The sequence below is a fragment of the Panulirus ornatus genome, chromosome 56 (assembly GCF_036320965.1).
Source record: "Panulirus ornatus isolate Po-2019 chromosome 56, ASM3632096v1, whole genome shotgun sequence".
Taxonomy (NCBI): Eukaryota; Metazoa; Arthropoda; class Malacostraca; order Decapoda; family Palinuridae; genus Panulirus; species Panulirus ornatus.
In genome coordinates, this window is record NC_092279.1 from 2,638,836 (window position 1) to 2,654,015 (window position 15,180).

Sequence of the window (15,180 nt, forward strand, 5' to 3'; positions counted from 1 at the left end):
GTGTTCAGTTAAATCTAGCTTGCATGTTCATCTCCTTGCTCCTCAAGTTATGTTTCAACATTTATGGAAATTGGTATTGATTAATTTGGATTTTTGCACCAGTTTTCACAGTTTGACATTCTGTGAGTTTGCCAGACGTTCAGGGATAAGCGTCTTATATCGGTCTATGAACGTCCCTTCCAGCAACGGAATATCAGAATGATGTCATTGGTCAGTGAAGACAGTAGTGGCGCAGAAATGCTGTTCTATTACAGAGGCTATCTATCACTACAATGTGATGCCACGAGGTGACAACCCTTCCTCTGTTCCTGCAAATTGAATCTACATTTAAAAAGTCATGCTACTTGGCATGAATGGTGTAAGCAAGGGTTATCGATCAGAGAACGTGAAGCATCACCTCAAGGTCGGCAGCAGAGTGCGGATCCACCATCCCAGCTGAAGTTGCAACTTTCGGAGCTCTACTGGATTGGTGACCAGAGTCGTCTCTGTGTGGAATGTCGAGGTCAGTGGCATGCCATGCCACGTGTGATCTGTGACTAGTCATGTCACAACCATTGGTCATAGAGGAGTCTGCTGGGCATGAGGCTACTTGGAACGATGTAGAAGACGACAATCTGAAGACTTATGTACCTGCCATTAGAAACGACTTAGCCACAGATGGAGCCGAAGGTTTGTGTGAGAATGAGGAGGTGAGTCCAGGACGACCACTGGTGGACCATTTTTAGTGTAGTGATGTGCTTTAAGATCAGGGAGGAGTGTTTATAGCTGTAACTGAGTTGGGTATGCTCGGTGTCAGGTGACATGGTGATCCAGTGACTCAGTCACTCCACTGAATCATGGCTTGGGATTGGTCACTGCTGGACTACTGAGTGGACCAGAGTATGTGAGGGAGGTGAATTTGGTGCTGGCATGGACTGCGTTGAGCATTTGTCACCTGGCCTTTGAACCTGTAATGTGTAACCCGAGCTTCTTGAACAATTGTTGTCTTTCACAGTTCCAGTCTCTCCTTAACCCTCGACAGTCTTCGGGTGTTGTGCTGCTGTTCGACTATCTACAAATAGGTTTTCATTCATAGAGTAAAAAAAAGAAAAAAGAAAAATAGTGCAGAAAGGGCAGTCACTTAATCCTGTTATGGACTGTAAGGAGAATCTGTTTTGTTTGCCTGTCTCAGAGGAGTCAGCTAGTTTCCAAATTTTACATAGCACACTTCTCAAAAGTATGTAGAAGAATATACGCCTGGGGCCGTATGCAGAAAAATTCTTAGATTTCTGCTTATTTTGATGCTTAGCTGAGCAAGTGACTTAAGTGCCACACAGAACAGGACTAAGCATGATGCTTAGCAAAACTTAAGCATAAGATTTAAGAAGTATGAAATGCAGTTTGGGTCAAAATATTTGTCGTCTGCTAAGCAAATACTTAAGCGTAGGGCAGCTTTCAGAAACATGCTCACCAAAATTCTTAAAGTTAAGTAAAATTCTTTGGGGTTAAGCATACTTAAGCATTCTAAGAAGTTTTCTGCATACGGCCCCTGGTCTTTAACATTTTCTTAGTCTACACATGAGTTTACTTTTTGTTTTATCAGATTTGTCTTATTCTTGCTTGCACTATGACTTAATATTTACATCATTATTAACCTTTTATCAGTTATTTGTTCATTTTCCTCACATAACATCATTTCATTCATATATTGTCATTGCTTACTGTCCACAAAAACACAGATTTTCCTTTTTGTGGGGTTGAAGCAGTCACTGAAGGTGCTGTATTTTGTCCCATATGGCACGTCTCCTTACTTCCAACACTTATTTATGTTTGTCTCTGTATCTTGGACATGGCCATGGATAGTCTCCATAACTCGTAAACTCCAGTGCCACTTCTTATCCTTTAGTGCCTCACCCTTAACATGCCACAGGCAGAGGCAACTCTAGTGCAGTGCTTCAAGAGGCTCCCAACCAATGTTCCGATAGACTGCTTTTACCTAATGTGTCATGGTACAGTGGGTCTAAAAGCTCTGCTATTCAGCTAGGCTTTCCTTTCTTAGACACTGTCATTCTTTACTGAATCAGTCTGATTCCACCAAATATTGTCATCAGTCATTTTATTTCCAACATGCACACCTTCTTCCTTTGCTTTGCATCCAAGGTTCAGGACTTTCATCCATGCCGCACCTGCAAGATATCCTCAAACATGCCTATTTTTGTCTTTACAAACACTGACCTGCATTTCTACATGCCTCGTAATGCACCCAGGACCTTAGCACCACTCCTTCCGTTCCATTGATCACTTCAGCCCTCTGCATTCACTCCCTGGTGTCTAAAACACTTTACTATCTCCAGGTCCTTCTCGTATAAAATTACCCCCAGACCAGCATGCTTCACTTCTTTGCTTTACCATACCTTGTACTGCATAAACTGCTAGTGTTTTCCTTTCATGCACTCTCCCTAACTTTGACACCAGCCACTGGCATTTCACTCAGAAGTCTCCCGCCCGAGACATGTAATCTGCAATCATTAACTGATTCACTTTTCAAGCCTCTTTCACTGTGACATATTGTAGACATACCAATTGCTCCAAGATCCATATGTTAACCTGTCTCTACCCAGCCCACATCCAAATTTAACAGCTGTGATAATATCACACATCCTTGATACCGACTAACCTTTTAGGAACTGTTCTCCTTCCTTTCTACTCATGCACATTCCCTGTTCTCTAGGTAAAAACTCCTCTTGGTTTTTATTCTTAGTTGAGGTAAATGGCAAATTGTTCAGTTCGCTTTTCCATGAAATTCCTTACCCTAGTAATTCAGTAGATCCTGAGATTATCCTTAAGGTTTATGTTAAGATCATTTTAGCTTCAGAATGAAATATGCTCAAATTTGCACATTTACAATTGTATTTTCAGAGTGACTTGGTGTCATTTTACTACCTCTGGAAAAAGACACCTGCAGCAGCTGGCCATAGGCCACATCGTCGACACCGCCGACAAAATGTATTGAGAAGGATTAGAACTCCTCGAACTCAGCGAAACACAGGTCCTAGTGACCCTCTTGATCCTTCCTCAGCTTCAGAAAAAGATGATGATTCAGATGACTCAGACTCAAAGGACCGCCAGGGTTATCATTGTCGACACTGCTACACTACCTGTAAGTTATCTTTGTTTACCTAAGATTTAGCAATTGAGGCAACCAACAGTGTATAATGAATGAACATGAATATTTGAATAGCAAAAAAAAATTTACAAAGCTATTCTTGTATTTCAGCATCCCGGGATTGGCATCACGCAGGTAAAGATAAACAGCTGCTATGTTATGAGTGTCGCATTCATTTTAAGAGGTATGGAGATTTGCCAGTAATCACAAACCCCCGTGAGCCACCACCTGGTTCGGGTCGGCCACCTCCAACTCCCTCAGAAGAAGATTTAAGAATGAGAACCCGCACCAGATCCAAAGAAATAAGCACTCGTCATCGCACTGCTCGACGTTCTCGAGCAAACACCCCTGATATGACTGATGAATGTCCTACACCAGACAGGAGAACTCCAGATAGACGAACTCCTGATAGAAGAGCTTCTCGACTTTCAGGCTCGCCGGCCCCCAAGAAGGTGTGAATCAGTCTAATGGTATTCATGCACATATGTATTCTAACATGCACTAGCTTGCCTTAACTTCTTGCATCAGGATCCCCTTCTGTGGGGCTCCTAGAGTGCCCATGAAGCTAGTCACATCCACCAAGTGGGAAAATGGGTCAAGAAGTGTGCTTTAAGTTACACAGAAGTGAAAAGTCACCTTTATATCATGGGGCTTTTCACTCGTGGTGTAATCTAATGCAGGTTAAGCTCAAAGAAACATTGTGATTTAATTTTGAAAAGTTGGAACAGAAAAAAGGAGCATACCAATGATTGCTCCTCCTCCTCCTTTAAGGCACAGGTGAGGTTGACTGAATGTGTTTGGGTGTAATCAAGATAAGAAAGAAGGGAGAGATAGTATGTATGTTTAAAGGAAAGGAACCTGGATGTTCTATCTCTCTGTGAAACAAAGGTCAAGGATAGAGGGAATGAATAGTTTGGAAATGTCTTAGGGTTTAAGTCAGGGTTAGTTTGGAGGCAAGAGCTAGAGACTGGGTAGCACCTCTACTGAAGGAGTTCTGAGATTGTTTGAGAGAGTGTAAGGAAGTGAGCTTCAGTCAGATTTGGGTAAGAATTAAAATGGATTGTATTACAAGGGTGGGTGAACATTAGTACCTATACACCAATCCATGAGAAGAATGATGAAAAGAGGCGAGTGTTTTGTGGGCAGCTGAATGAATGTGTCAGCAATTTTGATGAAGAGATTGAGTAAAAGTGATGGGTGATTTGAGTGCAAAAGTATGTGGTGTGGCAGTTGAGATTATAATTCATCCAGATTCATTGGGTTGTCTTTTCCTGGCACTACCTCGCACTCACGTGGGGGGAGGGGGTTGCTGTTTCATGTGTGGAGGGGTGGTAATGGGAATGGATGAAGGCAGCAAGTATGAATATGTACATGTGTATATATGTATATTTCTTGGTATGTAAATGAAGTATACATTGAAATATATAGGTATGTATGTGCGTGTGTGGGCATTTATGTATATGCATGTGTATGTGGGTGGGTTTCGTCTGTATCCTTGTGCTACCTCGCTGATGCAGGAGACAGCGATTAAGTATAATAATAATAATGATAATCATTTTGGTAAACATGGAAATGGATGACAAGGGATGAGAGATTATTAGTGCTGATGCACCTGGCCATGAAAAGAATGATGAAAAGATGCAAGTATTGTAGGAGCAACGTAAAGGTCTGAGGAGCCTAGTTGTGGATGGGGGCTCTGGTTTTGGTGGATTATACATGACAACTGGAGTTTTTTTTTTAATTTTCCAAAAGAAGGAACAGAGAAGGGAGCCAGGTGAGGATATTCCCTCAAAGGCCCAGTCCTCTGTTCTTAATGCTACCTCGCTAATGCGGGAAATGGCGAATAGTATGAAAAAAAAAAAAATGAGTAGATGGGTCATTTTTTGTCTGTTTCTGGCACTACCTCGGTGATGTGGGAAACTGTGATCAAATATAATGAAATATAAATAGATATTGAATGAGTAAATCTTATCCCAGTATATGAAAAGGAGATTCTGTGGGCTTGAGGATTTGTCAATCTCTTTGGGTAATATGGGTGGGATTACTGAAATGAAGCTTCTTGATGTATATCGCCTTAAGACAAGTTTTGAAACAGAGAGATGTGAGGAAACTTTGAAAATCATTACATTGGAATAAGAAACAAAAGTCCATTCAGTCAATTACTATATGGTGACATGTGACCTGGATTTGTCAAAGGACAGATTTTTGTTGTTCCTGGGCATCACTTTTACATTTCTAGGATGTTCAAAGAAGAACCAAAGGACCCCAGCCCTTTGCTGGAGCTACCAGATGAGGTCCCACATCTCCTTGTACTCTCATAAGTAGATATTTGACTTGCATATCAATATAATTGGTCATAATTGGTCATGCTTGTATAATTGGATCCTCTAGCTCAAATGCTCATGTAGTGGGGATGGGTGATACTGCAGTGACAAGGAAAGTACGGAGTGTATTGTAGAATATTTTTGTTGTGACTTGTAACAAGGTACCAGAAATGCTTTTGCTACCTAGAAAATTGGTCTTCCTGATGCATAGTTTCTTTAATTGTAAATGTGCTTGAGATGTACACATTTTATTACATGCGCTCTTTTCATCAGGTTGAGGACAAGTGTATGCGACGGGTGAAACGCATAATAGGCTGTGATGAAGCTTCAGGGTCTTCCACACCAAATAAGAAAAAGTGCATTGGTGATGACGTATGTACTTTTGTGTTTATGTGTTTTTTGGGTGCTTAAAAACCATTTTTTTCTATTCTATTGGCAAAAATAACAAGATATGTTTTGGATATTATTCTTATTGTATGATTTAGAATATTATTTATTATTTTATTTATTTTGCTTTATCGCTGTCTCCCGCGTTAGCGAGGTAGTGCAAGGAAACAGACGAAAGAATGGCCCAACCCACCCACAAACACATGTCTATACATATACGTCCACACATGCAAATATACATACCTATACATCTCAACGTATACATATATATACACACAGAGACATATACCTATATTTACACTTGTACATAATTCATACTGTCTGCCTTTATTCATTCCCATTGCCACCTCACTACACATGAAATAAAAAAACCCTCATGTGTGCGAGGTAGTGCTAGGAAAAGACAACAGAGGCCACATTCGTTCACACTCAGTCTCTAGCTGTCATGTAATAATGCACCGAAACCACAGCTCCCTTTCCACATCCAGGCCCCACAGAACTTTCCATGGTTTACCCCAGACGCTTCACATGCCCTGATTCAATCCACTGACAGCACGTCAACCCCGGTATACCACATCGTTCCAATTCACTCTGTTCCTTGCACGCCTTTCATCCTCCTGCATGTTCAGGCCCTGATCACTCAAAATCTTCTTCACTCCATCTCTCCACCTCCAGTTTGGTCTCCCACTTCTCCTAGTTCCTTCCACCTCTGACACATATATCCTCTTGGTCAATCTCTCCTCACTCATTCTCTCCATGTGACCAAACCATTTCAAAACACCCTCTTCTGCTCTCTCAACCACACTCTTTTTATTACCAAACATATCTCTCTTACCCTATTATTACTTACTTGATCAAACCACCTCACACCACATATTGTTCTCAAACATCTCATTTCCAGCACATCCACCCTCCTCCGCACAACTCTACCTATAGCCAATGCATCGCAACCATATAACATTGTTGGAACCACTATTCCTTCAAACATAGCCATTTTTGCTTTCCGAGATAATGCTCTCGACTTCCACACATTCTTCAACGCTCCCAGAACTTTCGCCCCCTCCCCCACCCTATGGTTCACTTCCGCTTCCATGGTTCCATACGCTGTCAAATCCACTCCCAGATATCTAAAACACTTCACTTCCTCCAGTTTTTCTCCATTCAACTTACCTCCCAATTGACGTGTCCCTCAACCCCACTGTACTTAATAACCTTGCTCTTATTCACATTTACTCTCAGCTTTCTTCTTTCACACACTTTACCAAACTCAGTCACCAGCTTCTGCAGTTTCTCACATGAATCAGCCACCAGCGCTGTATCATCAGCGAACAACAACTGACTCACTTCCCAAGCTCTCTCATCCACAACAGACTGCATACTTGCCCCTCTTTCCAAAACTCTTGCATTCACCTCCCTAACAACCGCATCCATAAACAAACTGAAAGGCCCTGGAGACATCACACACCCCTGCCGCAAACCGACATTCACTGAGAACCAATCACTTCCCTCTCTTCCTACACATACACATTCCTTACATCCTCCATAAAAACTTTTCACTGCTTCTAAAAATTTGCCTCCCACCCCATATATTCTTAATACCTTCCACAGAGCATCTCTATCAACTCGTATCATATGCCTTCTCCAGATCCATAAATGCTACATACAAATCCATTTGCTTTTCTAAGTATTTCTCACATACATTCTTCAAAGCAAACACCTGAACCACACATCCTCTACCACTTCTGAAACCACACTGCTCTTCCCCAATCTGATGCTCTGTACATGCCTTCACCCTCTCAATCAATACCCTCCCATATAATTTCCCAGGAATACTCAACAAACTTATACCTCTAATTTGAGCACTCTCTTTTATCCCCTTTGCCTTTGTACAATGGCACTGTGCAAGCATCCCGCCAATCCTAAGGCACCTCACCATGAGTCATACATGCATTAGATAACCTTACCAACCAGTCACCAACACAGTCACCCCCTTTTTTTATAAATTCCACTGCAATACCATCCCAACCCGCTGCCTTGCCTGGCTTTCATCTTCCGCAAAGCTTTTCCTACCTCATCTCTGTTTACCAAATCATTTTCCCTAACCCTCTCACTTTGCACACCACCTCGACCAAAACACCCTATATCTGCCACTCTTGTCAACAAACACATTCAACAAACCTTCAAAATACTCACTCCATCTCCTTCTCACATCACCACTACTTGCTATCACCTCCCCATTAGCCCCCTTCACTGAAGTTCCCATTGATTCTTATCACCTCCCCATTATCCCCCTTCACTGAAGTTCCCATTGATCCCCTTGTCTTACGCACTTTATTTACCTCTTTCCAAAACATCTTTTTATTCTCCCTAAAATTTAATGATACTCACCCCAACTCTCATTTGCCCTCTTTTTGACCTCTTGCACCTTTCTCTTGACCTTCATTTGCATTATTTCCCTGCAAAAATCGTCCAAATGCCTCTCTCTTCTCTTTCACTAACAATCTTACTTCTTCATCCTACCACTCACCACCATTCCTAATCTGCCCACCTCCCACGCTTCTCATGCCACAAGCATCTTTTGTGCAAACCATTACTGCTCCCCTAAATACATCCCATTCCTCCCCCACTCCCCTTATGTCCTTTGTTCTTACCTTTTTCCATTCTGTACTCAGTCTCTCCTGGTACTTCTTCACACAAGTCTCCTTCCCAACCTCACTTACTCTCACCACTCTCTTCACCCCAACATTCTCTCTTCTTTTCTGAAAACCTCTACAAATCTCCACCTTTGCCTCCACAAGATAATAATCAGACATCCCTCCAGTTGCACCTCTCAGCACATTAACATCCAAAAGTCTCTCTTTTGCGTGCCTATCAATTAACATGTAATCCAATAACACTCTCTGGCCATCTCTCCTACATATATACATATACTTATGTATATCTCTCGTTTTAAACCAGGTATTCCCAATCACTAGTCTTTTTCAGCACATAAATCTACAAGCTCTTCACCATTTCCATTTACGACACTGAACACCCCATGTACACCAATTATTCCCTCAACTGCCACATTACTCACCCTTGCATTCAAATCACCCATCACTATAACCCAGTCTCGTGCATCAAAACTACTAACACACTCACTCAGCTGCTCCCAAAACACTTGCCTCTCATGATCTTTCTTCTCATGCCCAGGTACATATGCACCAACAATCACCCATCTCTCTCCATCCACTTTCAGTTTTACCCATATCAATCTAGAGTTTACTTTCTTACACTCTATCACATACTCCCACCACTCCTGTTTCAGGAGTAGTGCTACTCCTTCCCTTGCTCTTGTCCTCTCTCTAACCCCTGACTTTATTCCCAAGACATTGCCAACCCACTCTTCCCCTTTACCCTTCAGCTTCGTTTCACTCAGAGCCAAAACATCCAGGTTCCTTTCCTCAAACACTCTACCTATTTCTCCTTTTTTCTCATCTTGGTTACATCCACACACATTTAGACACCCCAATCTGAGCCTTTGAATTAGGATGAGCACTTCCTTCGTGACTCCTCCCTCTGTTTCCCCTTTTAGAAAGTTAAAATACAAGGAGGGGAGGGTTTCTGGCCCCCCTGCTCCCGTCCCCTTTAGTCCCCTTCTACGACACGTGAGGAGTGCGTAGGAAGTATTCTTTCTCCCTATCCCCAGGGATAGGAAAGATATCCCTGGATAGGGGATGATTTAGAAGTAAACTGTAAAAAGTCAGGATGAATTGAGAATTTCTCTTCTTTTCAAGGAAAGTGATCTGGCACTTGTGTCATCCATGATGGCATTGATTTGGGAGAAATGTAAAGAAATAATTGAGATTTTAATGTCTTCCCCCTGCTGATGGTTTAGTACATTCACTTAGCTTCAAGGTGTCCGTCCTCTTCATCTACCTATCCACATCCCTGGGGTGGATCAAGTATACAAAGCTCCCCACAGCATTACTTTTTTCTTATACATATCAGCCTACGTCTGTTGCTTGAAGTGAAACGTGAATTTTCTTAATTGTAAAAACACATTTTTTTTAACACTTAACACTCTAAGTTGATTCATGTGTTGAGACTAAGGGGTTGATTTGTACCACTTTCAGGCATGGAATGCTTCTGTTACCTCCTCAGTCATTCCCTTAACATCTTATGAAATACCAAAGACCAAATTAGACTGACTATGTATATCTTGATTAATATTTATAAAACAAAAACTCTTACTACATCTCTTCCTTGGTCTACCTATGTGGTGTACCTTCTTGACCACCTTGTGAACTACTATGCATTCTGTATGACCATACCATCCTAAAACAGTCTCATCCATACATAAACCTTTCTAATCACTTCTTCCCTCCACATAATCTCAAATTTTCATTCTCTGTCTCAGCTAATTATTTTTGTTTAGCTCACTATTGTGTGATTGCTCTTCATGTGAAATGTTGTTTCTAGTTTACAGAGTAACTTCAGCTAATATCCTCTGATATCTGATTTAAGTCAATATACTAACTAGAGCTAGAGTTCATTAAGATTATTTCCCTTTATCATCCTTATTTAATTGTAGATACTGTTGCCCATATGTATCTGTGTCTGTAAGCTGCAATGCTATTTAAGGATAGTTTGATTTCATTAAAGGATATGTAACGTAAGACGTCTTTCACTTAGAAAAACAGAAAGCTGATGATGATATTATTCATTGTAAACATAAGGAAGCAACATTTGATATTGCTTTCTTGTATGGTCATCTACAAGACAAGGTAAATGAGAAGGATGAAAAAACGATATACAGCTTAGAAACAAGAGAAGGATATGTGATAATCCATGCAAGGCATCAGTTAGAGGGAATGAATGATTAAACTAGAAACTTCATACCAGAGTGGGAACAGTAATTAAATCTTTAAGTCTCCTTTAGAGTATGCCAAAAAGGCATTAACAAAAATCTATGAGAAATCCAGCAAAAAAGTTGGAGAGACTTTTTGACATTTTTCCATGTGAAATGAAAGACCTGCAAGGAGCAAATGCAGACACCTTTTTAAAGATTGAACTAAAGGCTTAAAAACAGTTTTAAATGACCCTAAGACTGGAAGTTGCACAGTGTGCATGGTAACAGCGATTAGGAATTCTTTGAAAAAAGTAATATATGCAGTGACCACTACATGTTAGCACTGCTACTTTACCATTTAATTGTGCCTTTTGGAACCACAGTATCCCTTTCAGCTAGGAATATATATACATGGATTAAAAAACTCATTTTATTAGCTCACCCTGGGCTTTAGAGCACATGATGTGAAGAAGATGGCCTCTACCTTAGCCTCCAAGGAAAGGTGTGGCATTAATCTACCACTTTCATTAGGTGGTACTTTAGTTTAAAGATTGGGAACATATTTTGCATTGCAATGGAGATTCTTCCTGCTGGAAAGGAAGATTCTGCTGTACCTTTTGAATTATCACTGAAGATAATAGTGTCGCTTTTATGTTGTCATCTTGTGTGAAGGTTTTTCTTTGAATCTTCAAAACCCCCTCCTTCATGTAGGTATACAGTTAATCCCAATTCTACTAGACTTCATTGTATTGGAATTTGGCTTCTAATGGACCCTTTGGACCCCACTGGACTAAGCTTAAGATCTAATGGGCATTTCTGTAAACATTTGCCATATTGCAAATTTAGTTTGTAAAGTTAAGGACTCATCAAACTGAATTTGGGATGTACAGAATAGTCTGTTAGCTTCCGACCTCATTCTGGGATGCTGGGCATTTGATCATGTTACATCTTGTTGCGCATCATCCTGGTGCATATTTTTCTTATATATTGCTCTCTCATCACATTGTTTTACAATGGTTTACAATGATTTAATGATGCTGTATTATCTTTTGTGCATTTTCAACCACAAAGTGGAAATTTCAGTATGAAACAAAACAGTGTCTGCTTGGTCAACACAAACAAACATGCCCATATTTCACACAGCTGCAGTTTTTAAGGTACAGAGCCTGTCTTTTTGTAGTAGATAATGGTCAATAAGAGTATCATCAATGATGTTTATGTTAAAAGATTCAGGAAACATTCCTGACCATGAAAAGAGTAGCTTGCACCTCATGCAAGCCCCATTGCTGACTTTGAGGTGATCCAAGTGACCCCAGGTGACCCTGAAACTGTTTCCCTCTGATTCAACATTGTCTTTTCTATTCCTTGAATACCTCCAGCCTCAAAGGAATAAAGCAGGTTTCCATTACAATTGTTGATAGAACATTCATTAGAAAAAATCATGATGTAACAGAATTTGGCCTCTGATGGACCATTTTGTACCCCACAATTAGTCCATTAAAATTAAAGTTACTGTGCTCTCATGCTCACTAGACAGACCACAGAGGAAAGAAATATAGTTCTGAGAGTTGAGAAGCTTTCCTCTTTGAGATGGTGTACCATGAGGATTTTTTCCTATATTTCTCACTGTGCACAGTTTTCTCCTTTTTCTTTACCAACTGTGACCACTTTTGCTGATGCCTGCAATCTGTGAATTCATAGAGCTACTAGTGGCTAGAACTGAGTAGATCAGTGACTATATGTCTGTGGCAGTCTGTGATTGACTGAGGGTAGACCTGAAATGAGCAAGCTGTGTCTGTGCCAGTTTGTGGTTACCTTAGGGTAAATCTAAAATAAGTAAGCTGCTGCAGCCATGGTGAAGAGGACCAGTGTTTCCTCACCAGAAGTAATGAGGGTAAGGAGGTCTTGAGCCCGGATTTTCCGTGAGATGTCACATATAATGTTTCTCATGCTTACGTGGTACTGACTCAGATTTCGTCATTATCATTATTATTATTTGTTTATTTATTATACTTTGTTGCTGTCTATCGCGTTAGCGAGGTAGCACAAGGACACAGACGAAAGAATGGCCCAACCCACCCATATACACATGTGTATACATACACGTCCACACACGCACATATACATACCTATACATCTCAACGTATACATATACAGATGCACACTCAGACATATACATATATACACATGTACATAATTCATACTATCTGCTCTCATTCATTCCTGACGCCACCCCGCCACTCATGAAATGACAGCCCCCTACCCCGGCATGTGTGCGAGGTAGTGCAAGGAAAAGACAACAAAGGCCACATTCATTCACACTCAGTCTCTAGCTGTCATGTATTATTATTAGTATTATTACTGTTATTATTGTTATTATTATTATTATTATTATTATTATTATTATTATTATTATTATTATTATTATTATTATTATTATCCCCCTGGGGATAGGGGAGAAAGAATACTTCCCATGCATTCCTCATGTGTCGTCGAAGGCGACTAAAGGGGACGGGAGCGGGGGGCTAGAAACCCTCCCCTCTTGTATTTTATCTTTCTAAAAGGGGAAACAGAAGAATGAGTCAAGCGGAGAGTGCTCATCCTCCTCAAAGGCTCAGATTGGGGTGTCTAAATATGTGTGGATGTAACCAAGATGAGAAAAAAGGAGAGTTAGGTAGTATGTTTGAGGAAAGGAACCTGGATGTTTTGGCTCTGAGTGAAACAAAGCTCAAGGATAAAGGGGAAGAGTGGTTTAGGAATGTCTTGGGAGTAAAGACGGGTTAGTGAGGGGATGAGAGCAAGGGAAGGAGTAGCACTACTCCTGAAACAGGAGTGGTGGGAGTATGTGATAGAGTGTAAGAAAGTAAACTCTAGATTGATATGGGTAAAACTGAAAGTTGATGGAGAGAGGTGGGTGATTATTGGTGCATATGCACCTGGGCATGAGAAGAAAGATCATGAGAGGCAAGTGTTTTGGGAGCAGCTGAACGAGTGTGTTAGTGGTTTTGATGCACAATACCGGGTTATAGTGATGGGTGATTTGAGTGCAAAGGTGAGTAATGTGGTAGTTGAGGGAATAATTGGTATACATGGGGTGTTCAGTGTTGTAAATGGAAATGGTGAAGAGTTTGTAGATTTATGTGCTGAAAAAGGACTGGTGAATGGGAGTACCTGGTTTAAAAAGAGATATATACATAAGTATATGTATGTAAGTAGGAGAGATGGCCAGAGAGCATTATTGGATTACGTGTTAATTGATAGGCGCGCAAAAGAGAGACTTTTGGATGTTTATGTACTGAGAGGTGCAACTGGAGGGATGTCTGATCATTATCTTGTGGAGGCGAAGGTGAAGATTTGTAGAGGTTTTCAGAAAAGAAGAGAGAATGTTGGGGTGAAGAGAGTGGTGAGAGTAAGTGAGCTTGGGAAGGAGACTTGTGTGAGGAAGTACCAGGAGAGACTGAGTACAGAATGGAAAAAGGTGAGAACAAAGGAGGTAAGGGGAGTGGGGGAGGAATGGGATGTATTTAGGGAAGCAGTGATGACTTGCCCAAAAGATGCTTGTGGCATGAGAAGCGTGGGAGGTGGGCAGATTAGAAAGGGTAGTGAGTGGTGGGATGAAGAAGTAAGATTGTTAGTGAAAGAGAAGAGAGAGGCATTTGGACGATTTTTGCAGGGAGATGATTATTGTTGGCTGGTTGGTAAGGTTATTTAATGCATATATGATTCATAGTGAGGTGCCTGAGGATTGGCGGAATGCTTGCATAGTGCCATTGTACAAAGGCGAAGGGGACAAAGGTGAGTGCTCAAATTACAGAGGTATAAGTTTGTTGAGTATTCATGGGAAATTATATGGGAGGGTATTGATTGAGAGGGTGAAGGTATGTACAGAGCATCAGATTGGGGAAGAGCAGTGTGGTTTCAGAAGTGGTAGAGGATGTGTGGATCAGGTGTTTGCTTTGAAGAATGTATGTGAGAAATACTTAGAAAAGCAAATGGATTTGTATGTAGCATTTATGGATCTGGAGAAGGCATATGATAGAGTTGATAGAGATGCTCTGTGGAAGGTATTAAGAATATATGGTGTAGGAGGCAAGTTGTTAGAAGCAGTGAAAAGTTTTTATCAAGGATGTAAGGAATGTGTATGTGTAGGAAGAGAGGAAAGTGATTGGTTCTCAGTGAATGTAGGTTTGCGGCAGGGGTGTGTGATGTCACCATGGTTGTTTGATTTGTTTATGGATAGGGTTGTTAGGGAGGTGAATGCAAGAGTTTTGGAAAGAGGGGCAAGTATGCAGTGTGTTGTGGATGAGAGAGCTTGGGAAGTGAGTCAGTTGTTGTTTGCTGATGATACAGCGCTGGTGGCTGGTTCATGTGAGAAACTGCAGAAGCTGGTGACTGAGTTTGGTAAAGTGTGTGAAAGAAGAAAGTTGAGAGTAAATGTGAATAAGAGCAAGGTTATTAGGGTTGAGGGTCAAGTCAGTTGGGAGGTAAGTTTG

The 15,180-nt window shown here is 41.0% G+C and overlaps 1 protein-coding gene across 3 annotated transcripts in view; it reads left to right on the forward strand.

The window, feature by feature from the left end:
- Positions 1-15,180, forward strand: part of Gug (arginine-glutamic acid dipeptide repeats grunge) — a 102,324-nt gene that overhangs the window by 35,469 nt on the left and 51,675 nt on the right. For all 3 annotated transcript variants that reach the window (XM_071693628.1, XM_071693630.1, XM_071693629.1), the window contains exons 11-13: positions 2,899-3,139; positions 3,257-3,597; positions 5,743-5,841. In XM_071693628.1, coding sequence (XP_071549729.1) covers positions 2,899-3,139; positions 3,257-3,597; positions 5,743-5,841 — 681 coding nt within the window. The remainder of the gene's footprint in view (positions 1-2,898; positions 3,140-3,256; positions 3,598-5,742; positions 5,842-15,180) is intronic.